The sequence below is a fragment of the Python bivittatus genome, unplaced genomic scaffold (genome assembly GCF_059951505.1).
Source record: "Python bivittatus isolate LINGU-HERP-01145 unplaced genomic scaffold, Pbiv_v1 ctg000410_np1212, whole genome shotgun sequence".
In the NCBI taxonomy this organism is placed as follows: Eukaryota; Metazoa; Chordata; class Lepidosauria; order Squamata; family Pythonidae; genus Python; species Python bivittatus.
Window position 1 is genome coordinate 8,163,642 of NW_028277067.1, and position 22,580 is coordinate 8,186,221.

At 39.5% G+C, this 22,580-nt stretch overlaps 2 protein-coding genes across 9 annotated transcripts in view; both read right to left on the reverse strand.

Annotated features, from left to right (window-relative positions):
* ASIC2 (acid sensing ion channel subunit 2) overlaps positions 1 to 13,912 on the reverse strand; it is a 453,834-nt gene extending 439,922 nt beyond the window's left edge. Inside the window, exons 1-3 of one of the 3 annotated variants that reach the window (XM_088143451.1) lie at positions 7,254 to 13,912; positions 5,697 to 5,789; positions 953 to 2,577 (exon numbers count right to left, since the gene is read on the reverse strand). In XM_088143451.1, the coding sequence (XP_087999577.1) occupies positions 953 to 1,534 (582 nt within the window). In that variant the 5' untranslated portion in view covers positions 1,535 to 2,577; positions 5,697 to 5,789; positions 7,254 to 13,912. The other 2 variants (XM_088143453.1, XM_088143452.1) reach the window with 2 other exon arrangements.
* Positions 13,913 to 18,202: 4,290 nt separating this feature from the next.
* Positions 18,203 to 22,580, reverse strand: part of ATP6V0A1 (ATPase H+ transporting V0 subunit a1) — a 54,761-nt gene continuing 50,383 nt past the window's right edge. For all 6 annotated transcript variants that reach the window (XM_015888335.3, XM_007429654.4, XM_088143450.1 and 3 more), the window contains one exon: positions 18,203 to 19,893. In XM_015888335.3, coding sequence (XP_015743821.1) covers positions 19,800 to 19,893 — 94 coding nt within the window. In that variant the 3' untranslated portion in view covers positions 18,203 to 19,799. The remainder of the gene's footprint in view (positions 19,894 to 22,580) is intronic.

The window sequence follows — 22,580 nt, forward strand, 5'->3', positions numbered from 1 at the left end:
GGGCTGTTCATAAGCACATGTGCATTATCTGGTTGCACCATTACTTGGTGACTTGCTGGGGATGATGTATGAAACAACTCAACTGAAAAATAATGTGTTTATTGTAGTAAGTCAGTATATTAATATTTTATATTTATTGTCATACTTCATTCACACACTTGAAAGTCAACCCTTGGTGCTGCAATTATGAAATGATGAATATACACGGCCTATGAGAACTGAAGCAGTAGTAACCCTACTGTCCATATCTTCATCTTATTGCCCACTACACAACATTTAGAAGAAATGAAATACAACAGGCCAGAATGTTTAGCATGGAACAGGCTCCATATTTCACTCCCTACTCCTCATCAGTCATAAAACTCTGCACTAGTCCTAGACCACAAATCAGAGGTAGGTCACCACCACTAAGTTACTACAGAGAAAGTCCTACATTGTCCCCAACCTGTCCAGTTACAGAATCATGTGTAGGAATCAGGAAAAAGCCTCATATGAAATGTGAGATAATTGTTACCTGCACAGAAAGGATCTATACTCATAAGTCATTATCAGCCAGTGGGATATATTATATGAACCATATCAGCCAGAAAGTACTGCACTATTTCAATACTGCTTTGCTGCCAACGATCATTCAAAAACAAAATAACCTGATTTCCTCCAGGAAATCACAGTGCAGTTGAATATTGCCATTCCTTACATCAAGGGACTGAACAGCCAATCACTAGAGCCAGTTGAAATCTCCCATGTAACAGGCCTTAATCCCTTAATTTGGGTTGACCTCCCATTTTAAAATCTCCCAAATTTGCCACAAGGATACCAAGCATACTTCAGTTCAAGACTGCTATTTCACCGAGAAGCCAGGAGAAATGTAATTACCAATTCTACATACACCCTATTGTAACCATAACCATCATTAAGGCAATAAGAAAGCCAATCTCTTTCTTGTACTCACAGTTGTGAAATTCTTGTGGCTGCACTCCTGCCCCCGGAATTTGCAATACAACAGCATCTCCTTCATGTCATGGCCCACACGGCCCAGGAACTCACTCATGCTGAAGACCTTGGCTCGGTGGTGCTGGAAGTTGGTTTTCTCTTGCAATATGGCCAGGACTGTGGGGTCAGCAAGATGGGGATGAAGGATCTGTAAATTCACATCCAGCAAAGCTAGAAGGTCACCAGCATGGTACAGATCATTGGTGGTGAGGCGGGAGAAGCGGAAGCCATTAAAGTTGCAGATGGTGACAGCTGGGAAGACCAAGCTGTTAGCAACGACCCCATCCACCTTGGTGATGTGCTGATAAGAAAAGTAGTAAATCACCCGCTCAGAGCTCTCCACCAAGAGGAGGCCCAGGGAAGCCACAAATGCCAGAGCCCATAGAGCCCGCCGCACAGTCATGGGTCCATAAACAAAGATATGGCGGATTCCATGTAGGGTTGAAGTGTTAGCAAAAATCTGGAGGCTGGAGGGCTGAAGGCTCCCCAGGCTTCCCTCACTGGCGCTGTCCTTCAAATCCATGGAGAAAGAATTGGTCATAAAGGTACCAATTCTATCCTCTGCCTGCAGCCAGCTTCTTGTGTACTCCAGCCCTCACTCATGGGGCGAAAGAGGCAGTAGAGTCAACAAGCAGGCAAGGTAGCTATGTGTGTGCGTTCAGTAGCAGTTGGTAAGGTGCCTTCTGCGTGCTCCTCAGCAGCCTGGCAATGATGGGGGGGGAGGGAAGTGTTTATTTAAAATCCATTGCAACTCTATTGCTTGATTTCCTTGCTGCGATAAGGAGGGCTGGTTTTATTTAGGGAGACACCAAGGTGATGTGGAATAGATGTGGGTGGGAAGGCAAGAATCAGCCAATGGAAACAAAGCCCTCCCTCTTCCTTCACTCTTTCTTTCTCTCTCTCACACACACACTGAGAGAATCTAGTGATGAGAGTAGTGTGTGTGTGTGTGTGTACGGGGGGGGGTGGGGGGGTGGAATCTATGCAGCATGCAGTCCATCAGTTAACCAAGTCGGAGCTTGCAATCCATCAGTTAACATTTTACATGTAAAGAGGCTGCTGCCTTTATCACAGCCAATATACTGCAGAACAGAGCAAGGTTCTTAAAGGATCAACAGGACCCCCATCCCCCATGATTTTCCAGGCTGTTGGATTTCAGCATCTTTCCCTGCTCTCTCATCTCAGCCTGCATTCTCTTACCAGAAACCAGCTGGCAAGTCTCAATCTGAGAATTCCGCACCACTGAAGCCAAGTGAAAGCAAAAGAACAAAACTCACAGGACAAAAGAATTGAACACAACCAGGCTTAATACCACAGCAAAGCATCTGGGAAAGATTTGACATTTGCACCCTGAGCAATTGTTGTTTCAAGAAGAGAGAGCAGCCAGGATTCAGTGCCAAGGATATTTGGCAGGAAAGATTTGCCAGAGAAGGCACCAGTGGCACTGCACAGCTCAGCAGCAAATAAGTTTCCTTTTTCTGCCCTTTAATGGTTGCCATCAGTCTTGACAGAGTCACTTTCTGTTCCACATGAACATGCATGCTTTTTTGCTTTCTCTCCATCTGACATCCAGGACTGGTGGATCTGAAAAACAGCAGAAGAGAAAAGTTGAAAGCATCAAGGTATGTTACGATTACAGGCAAATCTATTCCAGTTTCTTCTAATATTTATATATTGTAGAGAAATAAATGTCTTGAATGCAGTGAATTGCAGTGTTCTGCACACAAAAGAATTATCAGTAATCCCAAACAAAATTTGTTTATGTCTGAAATTCAAGATACAGAAGAACAATGGATATTTAATATCTTAGATTGAGAACCAGGATTCCCTTGTCTATGTATACAGACAAATAGAAAGAACATATTATTTGCTGGTATTCATTCACAAAATTCCCTTGAATTATCAGTGTTCATATGTGAGTGCACACATTCCCAATTATGAACATTCATTTCAAGATAGATATGGATATGTGTATACACATATTTATGCAAGCAACAATCATCCAGAATTGAGTATTTTAAGACTATAATCCTATATACATTTATCTGGGAAAATTCAATGGGACTTTCTTCTGAAAAGGTTTGTGTAGGGTTACATTATCATGTTGCTAAGGTGCAAGTCCTATTGAACACACTGAGATTTATTTCTCAGAAAATACAGATGTATGGAGATATTTTAATTCTTATTCATTTTACTGGAGGACTAAATACTCATTTAAATCTCCCTTACTGAATTAAATAGAAAATCAGTACTTTGGCTGGATCATGCTTATGCTGCTAAGACAAAACATCCATGTACAAGAGTTAATAATGGTAAATTATTTCATTTGTCACTGATTATGCTATTTTTTGCTATATTTAAACGTTTATTACCAGATTTGGTTCCAATCTTTTATTCAAATGATATTCAGGATTATCCTTCAAAATAATCCTGTGAAGTAGGATCTGCATGTTGAAATAATGACTGGCCCAAGGTCAGCCCATCAACTTTAGAACTGAGTTGGAATTTTAAGCTAGACCTTCTTGACCAAAGTCCAATATTCATTATACAACAAACACTAGCTGTTTAGGAAATTATGAATGTAATTATTTGAACAAATGGACTGCAGGTCTTTCCAGCTCAGCCCTACTTCCAGGTTGCTTTTTCCATGGTGCTGAGATGTAAAAGAAGGAATTGTTGTACAGAAAACAGAATTTCAGGAGGGATAGATCTGTATGGTATTAAATATGAAGGAGCCTTACCACCTTTTATACTTTCATTCTTCCTTCCTTTGCTTTTTACTGGGGAAGGAGTTAAACCTTTTCATATTCTTCTTCTTCAACATCATCATTATCATATACACAAAAGTATTTTTGGAGATCTGTTTTCAACTCCAACCCCTTAATTTTGGCTTTTTTACCTATTTTGTAGTTTCTTACCAATGTGTAACTCAAGGCTTTGCCCCCTCCCTGAAATTTTACATTGAGCAGTGTACAATGGATACAGATATCTGTGTACATATTTCATATGGTGTAGTCTAACTGTACATATTTAAAAGGTTAGGGTTTGTCATTGCTTTCTTCTAGCATGCATGTTTATCTGAAAATAAATTGTACTGATTATAACAGTATTTATTCCCAAGTAAGGCTCCATAAGTTAGGTAGTTTTAAACAAAACTCTAATGTGATATCACAAGATCTATTGGGACTCCAAGTCCCCACTTTCTCCATCAGTGTGGCCTTTATCCATGCCACCTAACAATTCTGCAGGAAATTCTTGTAGCTGGAATCTTAACACATCTGGAAGATCCCACCTTGGGAAAGTCTGCATTAATCCACAATATGATTGGCTTGTTTGTGGCAGCCATTGTAGATTATAAATAATAGTTAATGGCTTAGTGCATTTGAAGATCTCTGCCAGTCCTGATTTATTCACTGAACTACAGTTAATCATATAATTAGCAAAATGTGTGATGTAAGCCACTTTCAGTTGTTTTTTTTCCAAAAACTAGTCTGGTAATTTCAGGAGGAGGTAGCCTTAAATGCAGTTAAGTTCCACAAAGTATGCCATGCAAGTACAAGGAGGCATCTATTTTGTTATTGCTTTTTTCAAAGTGTATTTCATCTAAGCCATTAAATGAGTACTTAACAGACACATTTAAGCTGAAACTGTGACAGGCCATAAATTATTCTGGTTATATAGTACAGTTAAATTTGGTTCCTGATGACTCAAAAGATGTTCCTTTTATTCCTCCTTCTCTATTTCTTTGCTTATCCAAGACTTCTGCAAGCAAGACGAGAGACAAAGTAATATAAAATGTATATGGGCAAAAGATGGCATTGCATGGCAGTGTTCACATTACAAACTGCAAGCTTCAGTATCGGGTTATGTTGGAACAATTGTCCATTTAGAACAGGTAATAAAACTTAAGACTGCTTCGACAAGGGAAAAACGCCAACTCAACTGGAACAGAAACTATTATGTTAATTCACTTGAACTATTTTTGAGAATTCATTATCAACAGGCAGTGATGTTATCAGACTATAAAATAAAGGCTCCAAGTCCAGTTCAAAAACATGGGTTTTCTTGGTGACAACATGAAAGTGGATTGCCACTGCCTTCTTTCAGTAAGTTTTTTTCTGTACATAGTAGACTTGTATTCCTATTATTTCTGTGTTGTGCCATTCCAAGCCAATGTTGCATAGTGACTAAGAAATCAGGTAGAGACTGGGGAGGCCCATATTCAAATGCCTATGGATCTTACCGGGTGATTTTGGCCAGTCACTTTCTCTCCCAGCCCAAGGTGCTCACAGGATTGTTGTGAGGACTCTCCTATTTACTACTTGATTGTTCAAAGGAAAGAGCTATATAAATGCAAAAAATAAAGCCAATTCTGAGACTAAAGCCTTTTTCAGTATAGTATGATGGAGGGGTGTATGGTTTTTAATGCAGTTTTTACTTCATGCAGCCAACAATAACCTCCTTTACTCCTCAGCCTTCCCAAGGCCAGTCTCCGGAGAGCAAACAAGATGGTGAGCAAGGGGAAATCAGAAAGTCCCTCCCCCTCTCTTTCATTGGTCAATACAAGGAGAGAGAAAAAAACCTCCTTTGTTACACCTATCAGTCACGCTGTACTTCTTGCCCTAATTGGCCAAAATTCAGAAACAGTTAAGAAAGTTTCAAATGCAAAGATGGAGAAAGCCTTCACCGTGATTCAGACTTACCCATGTTAAGACAGCTCTTGTAGCCTTTTAAAAGCTGTAGCGGGTATATCGGGGCTGGAGTCCTTCTGTCATTCCCCCTCCATTTTAGAATTGCTTAAGAACAGGAGATGGCAGTGTTTAGTTCTGATCTCACAGCATTTTTGGTCAAAGTGCTAATTCATCAGTTTTCATAATTATAATACTGTAGACAGGAAAGAAAAATACAGGCCAGCCATACCCACACCAAGATTCATCGAAGGGCTGTAAAGAAAAGAATTTGCTCCCTTTTGAAACTTAAGAGATTAACGTGAAGAGGACATGTGTCCTTCTGATTAGCATTTTTTAATCACTGAGAAGGACAGGGCATGATCATTTTAAATGCTCAGAACTCAGGCCCTATTCAAAATGGAAGAGCCTAGCTTTTCTTTTGCATCTAACTGTGCCTAACTCTGAGGAAAACAATATTTTTAGACCCAGCCTGAAGCCAAGGAAAAGAGCAACTGGTCTATAGCTCACACTACCTCATTCTGTCCCAGACAGTGTATTATAGCAATGATACATATTTTATGAAAGATAACTGCCATACTTCATCAACATACAATAAAACAAAACAGATATATGTAAATGTATACAACAACTGCCCATAAATCATATAGCCTAAAAGTGTCAAGTGCCAAGGCGAATAAGATGCTATCCAGGTCTGGCTCTACTAACAGGCAAAGAGAAACAAGCACCACAGACAACGCATGAGGAAGAAGCGATGGTGCAGCTGGGGAATTTTAAACCCTGGAGTGAAGGGTCTCATTTAGCCATGTAGCCTTTGCCTTTTGGCATGAAGAATACGATTGGCATCGTCCACATTGTGTTCCTCGCCCCCCCTCCTGCCACTCCTGAGCAGTTCTGTGCTTTATTATTGCTCCACTCCAGTTTGCCAGTCATGATTCCTCCACACAGTTTCCTTTTGAAATTTATTTAAAATATGTACCATCACTCTTGTAGGAGTAAAACAGAGTTTACTTTTGCTGCCAAATACTTTTCCTTAGGAATGAACAGTTTTGTTGCAGAAAGGGCAATTACTGTTTTAAAGAAAAATATTAAAATTAGCGCCTGTAATATAGGTCCTTGGACAGTATGTTGCAACAGCCTGGTGGCCCTTGCTAAAGCTGGAGACTTGTTTCCCCCTGGACCCAGATCTGTTACTCTCAGGGAGGTTGCGGGATTTTATTGGACTTCGCTGTAGCTATACCACTGGGCAGTGGTGCCCCCTTGTCAGCTTTATGGCCCCACCTCTCTTGAATCTGTGCAAATACAGTACAACCTTTCATTCCCACCCACCCACCCCCACTAGCATCTCAATATCCATGGAAGACACTATTGCCTTAACTGCAACGCCAGTCTGATCAGCATCTGTACATAGAATGGGTGTGGTGGCCAATTTCACCTCCAGCAGGAAAGTATCTTGGTTCACTCTGATGACCCCAGACCTGCTTTTTCCATACATGTGTGCTAGAGAACCCCAGGAATAGAGGGGGGGGGATAAATATAGCAACAGAAAAAGCTGTGCCCAAAGGAACTTACCCGTAGGAGATAAGCAAAATAATACACAGCAAGTCACTGAAGTTATCTTTGCTGGCAAGCAGGCAGGAACAGGTGGACATAACGCAATAGAGACAAACCCAGCCTTGGAGATCTACATTTTGAATCCCTGCTCTAGATCCACGCCTACCTATTTTTGGAAGCAGAAAGTGTAGACACAAAGAGTAGGATTGTTTTTTGCAGCACCAAGACCGCTCTGCAGAATAGGGCTGCTTTTTAAAATGGAATTGGCTGCAGCAGCTACTCCATTCTGAAGGGTTTATGTTGCTTAAGTCTCATTTTTAACTTTGACTATTTTAGGTGAAAGTTTTCCGTAAAACCACATTATATTGCCGTCAGTATTTTTATAGAAAACCTGGAAATAACCTAACTTATAGTGGTGGTATTAGAGTTCTGAGATAGGAAGAGGAAGCATAGCATGCTTGTTGAACGTTTGGGACTGGGGCAACCCTATATGTAATAAATAGCCTAACCATAGGCTTAGTTAACACATAACCCAAAAAATTGTGCTTGATGCAGTAACAGGATCTGCAGAGAAAGGATGCTATTGCAGTACATGAACAACAGATGGCAGCAAAGCCAGAGAACCTGCACTTCTTTAAGAAACGAGGCTGTGAAACTGCAGAGCCGGGCTTCTGGAATCCTTCCCGGATTCCACCAGCAAGGGCCATAGGAAGCATCTGTATTTTCTTTTGGGTGATGAAGCAAGGTGTGTGTTAGGGCGTGTGCACTTTCTCCTCATGGACTAACCAGGGTGTGTGCATATGAGCTCTCTCTGTGTGTACTATGGTGCGTACATACCATTGAAGTGTGTACCATGGAGTTGCCTCTGTGTGTGTGTGTGAGAGAGAGAGGGAGAGAGGTGGGTAAATATGGGTTTTGTGTGTGTTTTTTTGCTTCCACTGGTGCTGTGTCTGCGTGTGTATCTGTGTGTATAGTGGGAAGTAGAGGACAGGCTGCATATGCTCTGTTCTGGGTCCTCTAACCAGGTGGGAAAGGGACTTAGAAAGGGACAGTGAACCCCATTCCTAGCTGCTCTCCAACTGCTTCTCCCATGGGGGGGGGGGTCCATTTTTGTTTTCTCTGCAGCCTCCAGCCAGATCTGCTCTGTCTCTGATCTCAATTGTCCTTTTACCAGCTTTGCCCCAAATTTGGTGCTGTTCTCTTTTCAGTTATTATTCGGATGGAGAGAGCCTGAACCCCTCCCATATCATTTCTTTCCAGCTGTCCACTGGGTTGAAAAGCATTTTAAAAGAACAACGGAAAGTAACAGCACTCTCAAGTCAGGTTCAACTCCTGCTGGTTACATACACACAGCCTTCTTGGCAGTGTGTCTTGGAGTCCCAATCTAATCTCCTTTACAGCCCTGGCTTTCCCAGGCAAACCCCACCCCACCCCAGTGCTAACTAAGATGGCCCCTGCTTACCTTCTTACCCATCAGCCAAGGTCAGCTAAGTGCTACCAAACTGAGGCTAAACAGATTAGGCCTGTAATTAATAGCTTGATCATATACAGTACCATGATTGGTTGATGAGTGACACAACTGCCTAAAACAGATCATTAGATGCGCTCTGAAGGTGCTCCGCTTCTTTCTTTTCCTCAAGGCTCTTTTTGGGGGATTTGACTCATTAAACCTTTGAGAATTCTCCCTGGAAGCTTCTTTCCCAGCAGGGAACACAGCCCTTTTATTGCACGTACAAATGTGAAATTAGGGAAGCACAAAAAGTTGTCCGTGGAAAGACTGCACGCAGTGTTGAACATGCTTGTCTGTCACTCTTGGATCAGAAAATATGAATGTAAATGTAAATTGGTTAACATTTAAAACATGTTTGTCCTCACATTTATGATACTCCACAAACATATCACTACTCAGTGGAAAGCATATTTGTTTTTAAATATTACCCTCATGAGCAGTTACTTTTGTTGAGGAATATAATCCTGGAGGGTTTATCTGTTTTCAGCAACTTCACTGTGGCCTCGTATTCAACATTTAGGTAATTTATGGTCATACACATAAATGACATTCATTATTTTTGTTGGTAGATTTTGCATTAAATTGTGGCCTGATGAGCTATAGGACAGGATGGCAGATATGACCAAATTCAAATTATTAGTAATATCTTGTACGTTCAGGTATTATGTCTATGGATAGGAAAGTTCTATTTGTATTATTTTTACATTTTTGTTTAATAAATAACTTCCCTTCAGGATAAGCTATCTTCCCTTGATTGATTTTCTGATTATAAACTAAGATTACAAAATAAAAATATGATTCAAATTCCAAAAGATTTGTATAGCCTTCCTAAAGGTCAGCAAGGAAGATGTGAGGCCCATTTTCCTAAAGAAGTCATTCTGTGTCACCACAGAAAAAGCCCTGTCTCGTCATGGGAATATAACTGAGAGCTGTAATGTCTACCATATTTGACTCAACATGTCCACAACAATGGCACTGATGTTATCTTGTTAATGTCATTATGTACATGCTTCCTTACATCTGTCACAAGTATGTAAATCATGGTATTTGCACACATGTCACACACACACCCATGGACACATGATTTTACTCTTACCTTATGTAATGCTAATATCCAAAGGTATTTAATACCAGAAGAGGAGCAAGCAAGGAGGAAGTCTGGTCAAATTTTCTAATGTTATTTTGAACAATATGATTCCAAATTTTGTCCTTAAAAAAAAGCCTACCAGGGTTATATTTGTTTCATCAACTGTAAAAAAAAAAATTAAAGTGTTGTATACCACCTAATGTCTCACAACTGGGGTAGTCTACCAATATTGTAAATAAATAAATAAATAAGAGCTGTGCTGGACTAGATTATAAATCCATTTATTCCAATATACTATTTCCATAACAGTCAACAGAAGCAGGACATGCATGCAATCTAAAACTTCTGCTCATTTTCTTTAGAACATATATTTTAAGGCATATTTTGAAATGATACATAACCATCATGACTAGTTTCCATTCTTAGACATCCATTTGGTTCATCCTCTTATAATGTCCAAATTTATTATTGTCATATTTTGCAGCATGTTCTAAAATATTTGTCTCTGAACAAGTAGTATTCACTTTCTTTGGATGATGTCAGATTCTAGTACTATGAGGGATAAAACACCCTACTCAATTTCTTCACATAATGTATAATGTTATGTACTTCTGCCATACTCCCTAAAGCTAAATATTCTCAAATATTACCTTTTCTCATAAGGAAGACACTACAACTCCTTGATAGTTTTGATTTTCCATTTCTATACAGTATCTTTTCCAGTATACAATATTCACTTGGAAATGCAATGACCAAAATTATACGTTGTATCTGAAGTATGATCAGATCTTCTGCTCATTTTCTTTAGCAACAGATATTTTAAGCATATTTTGAAATGATGTATAACCATCAGGACTACTTCTAAAGATTTCTAAAAAGGTGTTCGTAGTTTTAATTTTTTGCCTTTCACAATTTCACAAGGTTTGTTCTGTTTTCAGCACATTATCCTGCTGAAGGTCAGAAGACAGACAAGCAGATGGACAGAGTCCTGAGCCCCTTTACAAAATTCCTTTTTCTTCAGCTGAAAATCATAAAAGGCATATAGTTGGCTCTTTGGAATTTTAAAGCAGATTCTGTAGCAGGTTCTGCTTCTATTAACAATAGTAGGGGTGCTTAAAAGTGGTCCACCTCTTTTATAATCCCTGTATAATAGTTTTGATGCTAAGTTTTTTTAAAAATTTACTTTACAAAAATGCTTGCAATGTTCCTTTAACTGAATGGCATGTGTGGTTCATATTCACATTTACTAAGCAAGTAGCATACCAAATCTGACCTGTTTTATTTTGTGGATAATAAGTCTCAGCAGTATTGTGATTAATTAGAATACCTTCCCTTACTCCTCCCCCTAATTATTTGCTGAATAATTTTTATGAAAACAGAAACATGCCAAATCGTAGGACAACTGCACTTTGTGCTAAAACCAGACTTGATTTTAGGGAGGGAGGCAACTGTGGCTTCCCTATGGTGGTTATTAGGGAAATGCACCATAACACAGTGAAATTTCCAAACTGGTTGAGTATGGGCAAGGAGAACTTTTAGCAAAGTACACAGACAACAATTTAAGTATGATGGGTCCAAACCTATGGTAGCCTGGAGGTGAGGAGAGTTGCCCAAAGCCTACTTCTATCTGCTCAGGGCACCCCATATTTATGGGGCTCAGTGCATCGACATCTGCTGCAACCCCTTCAACTGACCCTGGCAAAGACCATTTTAAGATCCTTTTACTGAGCATTTTTGGTGACACTGTTTTTCTCTTTTCTTTCCCTAGGAATAATAAAAAATTGCTGCCACCACAGAGGGATTTCATAGTGTCTAATAATACATTAAATGTCAAAATAGACTTTATTAACAGTAAGCGTGCCTTATAAACAAACAGTATTCATTTATAAAATAAAATGTACCCACAGGGTACAAAACTAGATTTTAAAAAATCACACAATAGTAAGACAGAACAGACATAACTTTTATACAGTTATAAAAGTCACTAATGTACTAGTAAAGAACTGAAAAATGAGAATAGATCTTTTCAAAATAAAACATAATCTAACAGCTAGAAGCAACAGAAGTGAAAGAAGCTATATATAATTTCTATATATGACTAACATAAAACTAATAAACAGCAGTGATAAATGAAACTTCTATGAAGGATCAGGATATAAATGAATGGAAAGGAAAATAATTTTAAGGACTGGGAGGTTAAAATAAGAATTGGTTGAAAGAATGAAGACTATTAATGAAAAGGCAAGACATTGGGAAGATACAAAACCCACAAGCATTTTGTTTTCACCACCTTAACCAAAGTTCTTCAAACATTCCTGTTCAGTTGAGACTGAAGTAGCCAAACCACAGAGAGCTGAATAAACCATTGTGTAAGATTCAGCCTCCTTTCCTCAAGCACCATCATTATGCAGCCCCTAATAAAATATGCTTAAATAGTAGATCTCTCAGGTATTCCAGTTTTCCTCCCCACCAACCATAAATAGATCCCATGTATGGGGAAAAGGTAGGGTTTGCTTTTAGAGTCCCACCATTTTACAGGTTTCCAAAGAGAGTGCCACAAAGCTTCTGGAAAACCCAGATTCAGTTCCAGTTGCTTCAGGATGAATTCCATTTTACAACAAAAAGTATTTGGGACAATGGGCATATTTGGAATTTTGAACATATATTACTGATGTATAATATTTACAGTAATTTGGGAATTACTGGCCCAAACTCACCCTGTGAGCTCCATGGTCAAGAGGAGAGGGCTTGAACCAGGGTTTTCCCAGTCCAGCATTTATTTATTTTAATGTATTATTTTGTTAGATTTATATCCCACATTTCCTTCAGGAGTTCAAAGCAGCATACAGACCACTCTTCCCTCCATTTTTTTTTTCCCCACAACAATCTGTGAGATAGATTTGGCTGAGAGAGAATGATCAGCACAAAGTCACCCAGTCAGCTTCCCCAGCTCAGGATGGACTTGAACCTGCTGCCAGTTCAAGACTTTAACCACTTCATTACCCTGACAGTATTGTGGGTGTGCTCACAAAAGGGTTGCCATGCATGAGAGGGGGTACAGATTCACAAAATACCTGCCCCTGTCAGCAAAACCAATCACACAACATGCGTTTTTCCAGGAGATTCTGTCAATCCACCCTAGCCTTTATGGATACAGTCTAAAATTTCCTTTTGATTTTGGTGGACACACTGTGCAAAGCACTGTGCTGAAACCATCTCTTTATTTTCTAAGAATAGTTATGGGACTTATGTCAGGTCCAGGAATATTCTTAGAAATAAAGAAGATGCTAAACATTGCTGTGTTGCTTCATAGTATGCGAGCTTCCCATTTATTTTTAATTAAAACAATATTTTGGTGGCATGGAGCCTGCTAGCTGCCAAGAAATGTCCCTGTGGGAGCAGTACTGCTGCCCATGTTACCTGCCTTAGCTTAGAAGAAGCACCTAGTCTCACTCTAGACCACAGTTTGACTTGGGATCCAGCCAAATCAAATGCACCCCCACCCCCAGGGGCAGTAATGCAGAATTTAATTTCATCCTTCCCCCATAGGACTCAAATTTACAGCAACCAACTACTTTCCTTTTGACCACGTAGCTCTGCACTTTTCTTCTCCCACTTTCCCAAGACCTGTTTGAGAATGTTCTTTTAAAATAAGGGGGTGGGGGGAGAAGACATGCTATTATTTAGACTTGCCAGAAGATGGTGAACCAAAATAAAATAATGGGGGCAGGGGGTTATGCGTGGGAACTTGTATAGAGAGAGTTGAACACAAAACAGGCAGATTAGATAGATAGATAGATAGATAGATAGATAGATAGATAGATAGATAGATAGATAGATAGATAGATAAAACTAAATTTTACTTTTATATTACTTTTATAAAAATAAAAGCCACTTCTCTTTTGACTGGTGCCTTCCTGCCAGTCTGAGCACCAGGGGTGGGGTGGATAGCAGCTGTGAAAATCCTTCACTGAAGTCAGCAGAGTAGTCGTCAGGAGTCATCAGTCTAGCTTCCCAATCGTTTCCTGCCTCTCCAAGAATGTCAAGGCACCTTGCCAGTTGTCCCTGCCCACCCACCCACTCAGAATGTGCCAACAATCACCCACAGCTTTACACCCACTCACCCCAGTGGCAAATTTCTTTTTTTAAAAGAGTATTGGAAGTCTAGCTTTTCTGGAAGCTGCTGCTTCTGCTTTGCTTTAGAAATGATGGTGACTCACTTGATCATCCAGAGATGCTCTTGATTTATGTTATAATATGCATTAACTACAAACTTGCCTTATAAATACCAAATTGTTTCTTTTGTTAGAAGGATTTGCCAGTTTCAGGCAGGACTTTTTTATATTCCCAAAGGAAGCAAGTCCATTACTTCTAAGCTTGAGCCTGGCCGCACATAACTTGAAGTCTTTTACATAAATACACAATTCTAACCATTGATTTATATGACTCCATCAACATGCATGGCATTTTAGAAAATGCAAGCAAATAGGTCACTGTTCTAAGTAGTTTACAATGTAGGATTTGCAACAAATAGGTACAGGAGCATAAAAGACAGAGAAAAAGTTTGTTCCAGAGCAGTGAAAATGTATATGAGAACAGACTCTAACCAGAACTCATATTATGTCAACAATCTTGTAAAGGGAGAAACATGGAAAAGGATGCATGAGAGAGGGTAGTTAAAGCCCAAGGCTCACAGAGATCAACAGGATAGACAATAAATAACATTGGACTAGATCCTGATATAAAGCAGCCACTGAAATCAATCGGACTTGAGTTCATTGTGACTATAGCAGCAATGGATCTGCTCTAAGCACACAGTTGGATACAACCCATTGGTCAGGTTCATTCAACATGCTTAATTCAGGTTAACAAAACCAGCTGTTGTATTCATGTAAACATTACAGCCAAATACATCATATTATGGCTTAACACAGAAGTCTGGTGCACCAACAGGTTAAGACAGTGGCTGGGTTCCCACAACACACTGAATCACTGACTATCCATTCCCATTTTACAGCCTTGTCTCATGTGTTGCACAAATCCAACTACTGAGTGAGCAAATCTTATAATTGAAACGAACTTCAGAGCAGGCTTAAGCATGTGTCCTCTTCACAGCATCTTTCTCCTCAGCTTTAAAAAGAAAAGTCTGTTAAATAGAAGTATGACTTTAATAAAAGCTAGTTATACAACTGTTTTAATAGGATTAATTCTGGGAAGGAAGAAAATAACTGGATTAATGTGCTGTAGCAAATTCAGCACATCTTTTTGTATTTGAAAGACCAAACACATTTGTTATGACAGAAGCATGCAAAAAAAAAAAAAAAAAAGGAGCATGCAAACCCAAGATTTGCTGCAACTCATTTTTGGTCATTACAAATGAATGAATCAGTGTATCAAACTGTATTAAAGGCTGCCCTGAAAAAACAAGTATATTTACCTACCTATTTATTTATTTATTTATAAATCAAATTTATATACCACCCATCTCACTATACAAGTGACTCTAGGCAGTTCACAAATAAAATATGCATAAAATATTTATCAAATATTTACAAATATGCATGCACTGTTCCACCTGCAATACATTTTCAATTATAATAATCCAATGCCTGTTGATTTATAAGCTAGTTACCAATCTTAAGTTTCTCAAATACGTCCTCAATATGTCAAAGAAATTATATCAAATTATGTTTTTGCATAGTCTGCATTTTTTTGTTTTTTTGTTTTTTTTACAAAAATACATTGTCCTTTAAAAAATCAGAAAGCCTCCATATGAAAATGCAGAGGATCAAGTTGTTATAAAGGAGTCCAATGCTTCTTAGGCTTTTAAAAGTCATAAGAAAAACATGACTGCATCCCTAAGGGAAAATTGTCATAAAGAGAGAAAGGTCCAGTGTGGAGTATCTACTGATTTCAAAAGCAATTCATCAACCCCATTTTTTAACTAGTCCTGAGATACTTTTATTTCTATACAGGTCTGGGGCAAGGTTATGTTAAAAAGAAGCACTTGCCCAAAATTCTGATTTCAATGTGGAATACATTTTGCACAGAGTAACGATTCCATCATATGCTTCTCCGGCTGAAGAGGCTACAGCCTATTTACACATGAACTCTTTTGCAAGAACCAGCCTTATGGCCAACAAACTCCATTCCTTCCTTCCACAAACCATATGGGCCTTCTCCCTAGAGCTGAGGTAATGGGTAACAGGTCCAGTGAGCATCTGGTAAGCAGGCCTATACTGGATTTTTTTTCTTAATCCCAGAGGAACAGAATGAAGCACAAACTGCTCCATCCCAATCACAGCCTACCAAGAGATTCTTCCAGAAGCTGGAACTGATCCATCAATAGCAGGAACCACTTCTTTTGATCTCTCCAGAGAAATGAAAAATCCTTGGGATGGATAATTGTGAACTAAGAATGAGCGAGTTTGGGTTAGGGGAGAGAAAGAAAGGGTTTAAAGCTCATGTAATTCCTGGCACTCTCTATTGCAACAGAATGGGTAACAAAGAGCAAGCACATATTGAATTGCTTGCTGTCTCGCCATTTTTTTTTTAACATGGGCCTCCGACTGATTGCAAAGTTCATGAGTACCAACATTTCTGTGGATGGGAGCAATAGTTCAATACTGGGATTTGCAACAGACACCTGGACAGGGAAACATCTTTCTAACCATTTTGCAGCAAGAGAACAGAGAAAGAGTCAAATTATGCAAAACGAATCTAACTCAATGGAGACCTTCTGACAACATGCATTCAGAGCAGCCAAGCTGCATCAATGGGACAAGGAGAAGGCTCTGCCTGCCTGAGAACTCTGTCCTTCTCAGGCGATTTACTGCTCCCCGCAGAGCCTGCTCTAGTTTGAGAATAACTGGTTTAGTGTGTTATTAACATAGATCAGTGTTTTTCAACCTTGGCAACTTTAAGAATGTGGACTTCAACTCCCAGCACGCTGGCTGGGAATTCTGGGATTGAAGTTCACACATTTTAAAGTTGCCAAGGTTGAAAAACGCTGGCATAGATGGACTCATAGATTTTTTATTAAAATGAACACATTCATGCTAATGAGTCTTCATTAAGATACTTGGACAATGTCTTCCACAGCCTTCCCCAACCAGCTGGCATCCAGACATGTAATCTACCACTTCTGTAGGATGCCAGTTTGCATGAGACAAGCTGACTTTTGCCTCAGTTTTACTTGCCAGGAGCAACATTTGCTGCCAGTTTCTTTTTTAGTTCAAGGCATTAAAGCACAGCTACCTTTTGGAAATTATGCATGTGCTTTTGAGTTGGGAATGGTCAGTTTGATCCTCCTACAGCTAAGCAAACATAGAAGGGAATACTTTATTAAGGAACTGAGGTAAAGTTGCAGTCATTGCTGGTCATACAAGCCTTCCCCAACTCTCTCCAATGTGTGGTATTCTCCAAGATGTGGACTTCAACTCCCAGAATTCCCTAATTAGCATGACCATTACTGAGAATTTTGGGAATTAAGATCCATAAATCTGTTTAGGGAAGATTGATATATACTTTAGGTGGATAGGAAAGTCATATTTTGAGGTTCAGTCCCAGCAAAAATTTTGCAATGCTGGAATTTATCCTGGAAAATTAAAGAGGCACACCCCATAGGCTACCATGGGCCATAGAAGGAAGCAGAGCCAAATGAGTGAAGCCGGTGAGTCCATAGAAACAAAGAATTTGGTACTGGACAAAGAGATGGGAATGCCAAGCAGCTTCAAACTGGAGAATTTCAGAATTCTGAAACATAGAACTGGTCTGATGTAGTGGTTATGGTGCTGGAATGGCACTGCAGAGGCCTAGGTTTAGCCATGGGATGGCTTTAGACCACTCTGTCTGCCCACCCCACCTTGCAGGGTTGCTTTGTAGGGGAAAATGGAAGGAGGCAGCACTATCCATGCCACCCTGAGCTCCTGAAAGAAAGGCAGGATATAAATCAAATAAATAAATAAACCTCTCAAGAACCAGTTTGTTTAATGAAAAGTTTTCTGCTTTTGTGGCTAGAAAGCCACTGAAGTTTCACAAGCCGAAGTAAAACTTCAGTGGCTTTCCAGCTTTTGTTTTAGTGGATGGGATTAGACTTCAGCATAACTCTATGCCCAGGTGAATCATTATAGTGAAACCAGAATTATGCCGAGCAGTAAAAATGCAGAATAAATCCTGAAGATCACAAAAAGCAAGAACTTTTCACGGTAACTAGTCCCAGAATTTGGTTTTTGGAATGTTTTATAGGACATTTATGGAACCAGTTTTATAGAACTGGTTTTTCTGCACTCCTAGACCCATGTTCAGCCTCTTCTCTTTAAATCTCCCTCATCCGTCCCATCCCCCAGACACATTCAAGAACACAAGACATTACAAGGTGACTCCAACTGCTTTAATAGATACAGGAATTAGCTGATGAGGAAAACAGGGAAAAGCTTAACTGCATATTATAGTTGTCCAAAACAGGCTTTTTGCATTTTATACAACTGCAACAGCTAGAATTTCACAGTCTCTAATAAAAAGTGCTATTTTTGCACCTTCCCATGAGGTTATCACATCAAATCAAGGCTCGTGCCTTAACTGCCAATGAAAGTGTCAAGGTCTGCACGTGAGACACTTTCAGAAAAGTGCACATTTATGTTACACAACACAACACTCACAGCATAAATTTACATCTTACAGAGGCATACAATACTAGATTCATTCCTGCACCAAGACATGCACAAGCAGAAGGCAGGGGTTACCCCCAAGCCATTCCTATTTTCAAGGGAAGCCTTTCCTGAGAACATATATGCTGCTGCTCGCAAGCTACCACACCCTCTTGAACTGTTCAGCTGTAGATGTGTCAAGAGCAGCTGAGTGGCAACAGTTTTTCCCCACAGCGGGTAATGGATGTCAAGGTTATGTGAGAACTTCCTGGAGGTGAAAGATCCTCAGTTTGCTTTGAACAAAACAAGCTGTTCAGAGTTTTAGGCAGTGTTACTAAAAGTTTCCTCATTAATTAATCATGTGGAGCCAAACAGAGGCCGGCTATGTAACAGGGTAAGCAAGTAAGCTCCTCCCCTGCCTGCTGTCATCCAGGGAAAGAGTTTCTGACAATGCCAAGATGTATGGTTATTTCAGGTCACTTTTCCAGAAAGCTATTTGCTTTCCATCCAAATTTCCTAGCTCACACCTCAAATGCTAACAGAAAAGGGGTTTCTGGGGATAAAATTCAATTTACAACGTGGGAGAGTCCTGCTCAGAGGCAAACTGCCTAGAAATGTCTGTCAAATGATGATGAAGGGCCTCTCCAGTGCTGCTGTCCCCCTCGTGGACATGATTTAACTGAGAAAAAACACAGTAGGAGTATTTAGGCAGGCTACTGCAAAGAAGAGTATCTTTTGGACTGCAACTTTTGTGCTGGGCAAATCTAATTTATAGGAGATCTAAGGCATGCCCTTTTCAAAGTCTGGAAAGAAAGTGTACATGTTGGACAGAGGAGTAATTGAGCTAGCTCCTTTTAATCATCAAGCTGCCAAAACAAGTGCATGCAATACAGGTGTTTCCCCAAATCTAAAGCAGTGCACAGGACTAAAAACATGGACTTCTCTCTTCTTACTACCATGGGTTTTAGGAAAAAGGCAGCTGCAGACCACCAGGACATGCTCCTCCATGGTCACAAACATTCCTTTCTCAGCACTTCTGGTATACAACCAAAGGACATAGACCCATCCCAAGACCTGCCAAAATTATAGTTTAATATTTGCTAGCACCACCCCTGAAATTCTGTGAGTTCCTCTCAAGCTCTTCTTCCTTCAAGAAAAAGCTTGAATGAAAAACCAAATTATTATCACTAGCAGATTGTGGACACAACAAGAAAACTACACAACATCAGATTATCACTCATGCAGACATATATGTGCATACATGGAGGACAGGATCTGGATTTACTACTACACTTCTAGGCAGTAGGCCTCCAAGATGATTATTCATCAAACTTCCCATCACGGATGCTGTCAAATGAGAAAGGAAGAAACTTGAACCCGGTACCCATGTAGAATTTATTCTGGAATTCCACCCTGGTAAGAAAAAAACACATAAAGTAATAATCAATTGCACAATATCATATATATTAGAAATTTCTCTAAGAATCAAAAGTAGCACTGACATTTTATTTCCTATATAGGTAGTCCTCATTTAGCAACTGCCTCAGATAACAACCGTTCACAAATATGACAGTAATAAATGGTAGTAACAAAATAATTTTTCGACCAAAGTGCGCACTTACATCCAAATTTCTGTCCTGACATGCCGACACATGTCGACACATGACACATGCCGGAGTGAGAGTAATGCTGGCGTCGCTGCGTGAGAGAACTTTATCTGAATGAGATGGCAGCAACCAGCAAACTTCACTGTGTCTCTCTTCCTCTCTCTTTTAATCACATGGTTTGCTTAGCGACCATTTCACCGGAACCAATTGCGGTTGCTAAATGAGGACTACCTGTATATATTTCCTATGATCCTTATGTTTTACTGCATTACATACTGTTCCAAATATCCTATGCTCTGGCTGAGTTACCATCAGTCCATTTGCAGAAGATTCAAGTTGCAGAAAATGCCAGTAGAGAACTATAAGGAAGAACATATGTGAAGGCACTGAGGATAGCGACAACTTATTTGCTAATGCAGTTTTCCTCAATGTGCCACTCACCAAATATGTTGAGACTGAAATTTCCAGAATTTCTAGTAGCATAGCCTTGCTGTCTAGGAAATCAGGGAGTCACAGTACCAATATGCCTGGATGTTACCAGATTGAGGAAGACTGCCCTAATACGCTAACATTCCTAAAAGACCCCTGCAGGACTGTCAAGAGTTAACATGGCCTTAATGTTTTCCCCAGTAAGAACAGATATAAAGACTTTATTTTATAATGGAGGGTAAGAACTCTTTTTTTAAGAGTTTACGTACACACATGCAAGGCACACCACCTATTTGTGCAAACTGGTTTGCATAGACAGACTATTGCACTTATTGTCTTAATTCTGATCAACTGAATGGGGTGGTCCAATCACCACCTCAGCCTCAGTTCACTTTTCTGTAAAAAAGTATCAGCAGTGTTCTGGCTCACAGGTCTGCTCAGCGGCTAAGTGAAACCAACCTCATGTACTCCTCAAAAAGGCTTCTCAAGCTACATTATAACAATAATCATTGGTTTGGTTCTCTCTGCCCCACATCAGGTCGACCACTGCAACGTAATACCACACGGAGTAGAAACTTCTGTTGTATATGCATCAGCGCGCACATGCGCGCACACACACTTTGTGGGTTATGTAATCATTATCATAATCTTTTTTTTTTTTAATTTTGTGCAAGTTATTGTACTTTCCTTTCTCTGTGACTCTGGAGATGAACCAGGATGAAAGGTTACAATTGTCCCAAAAAGTATCAATGGTGAGAATGGACTTGAATCTTTCTCTCTCCAGTCCTGGTTTCAGTCTGAGTTGACCAAATAAATTAAAGGATAGCTAGAAGCTCCAACAATCAGGAGGCAAATATCAAAAATTTCATTCTCCATTTTAGTTCTTTCAAACCACCCCACCCAGGAACCTTTGCAAAGATGTTACACTAGTATCATCAAGCCACTAAGCCAAGCAAGTGCGAAAGCTACATCTGCTCCTTAACTGTAAGTTTATAAACACACACAGCGACAATTGGTTAGACATACAACACATTTGGCAAATCAAAAAGTACATATTTTACATTTTACAAAAATGTAAGCAGCTCTGTGCTAGAATGCAACAGCTCAAAGTAGGATCACAGCTTGTTTCAAGACCTACAACATACACCTCAATTGCCCCAGAGAATTGCTATACTCATCTAAATGTCTGGGAAAGAAGAACCTAAAAGAGCTCTTCCCACTTTTCATCCAACCTCATCTTATGCAGGAAAGAGAGGTCAAATCCAAAATCAGAATGTTTCTCTGCTATACTATGATTTCCACTAATAAGCTCAGAAAGTAAAGGGAATTAAACTGAAAGACTACCCAATCATAAACAGGCACCAAACATGGAAAGAAAAACTCCATGATTCATTAAAAAAACAGGTTCGGTGATCTTCTCTTGGCTCCATGGTAGGAAACATTTTCCACCCTTTTTGCCTGCCAGGTTTTGAGAAAATTCAAAATATTATTTACTGCTTCTCCACCTTGATGGAACATTTCAAATGCTGGACTCTTTTTAGAAATAACATCCATCTCACACAACTGCTTATACTAAAATACACATGTTTCATCAGGTACACAATGTAATGAGGCTCTAAGGAACAAATAAAACCTTCAGTAAGCTTGTAGGTAATTGTGAAACTCTACAAAAAGGAAAGCAAGGGGGACAGACTTGATTCATCTATCAATTTGAATTATCACTTGTCTTTTGCAAAATCTTCTACATTTGGTACAATTCAAGTTTTGCCTATGCCTCTTTAACAATGTTCACTACAACAAAGGGTTCAAAGTTAGGCTAACATGGCTGAATACCCTACTATGTAAAAAAAAAAAACCTGACAAAAAACAAAAAGCCACCACCTAACCTTCCTATGCTTAACAAAACAGCTTATCAGAGGAACAATGCTCAACCAAACTTTTTTTCTTACATATTATTTTCTTTGTGCAAGGTTTTTGTTTGTTAAGATTCATTCAGCTGTGTAAGCCCCCACCTGAAATCTGAAATGGTATGTTCCAGATGCACGTTTTCCACCACAGCCTATA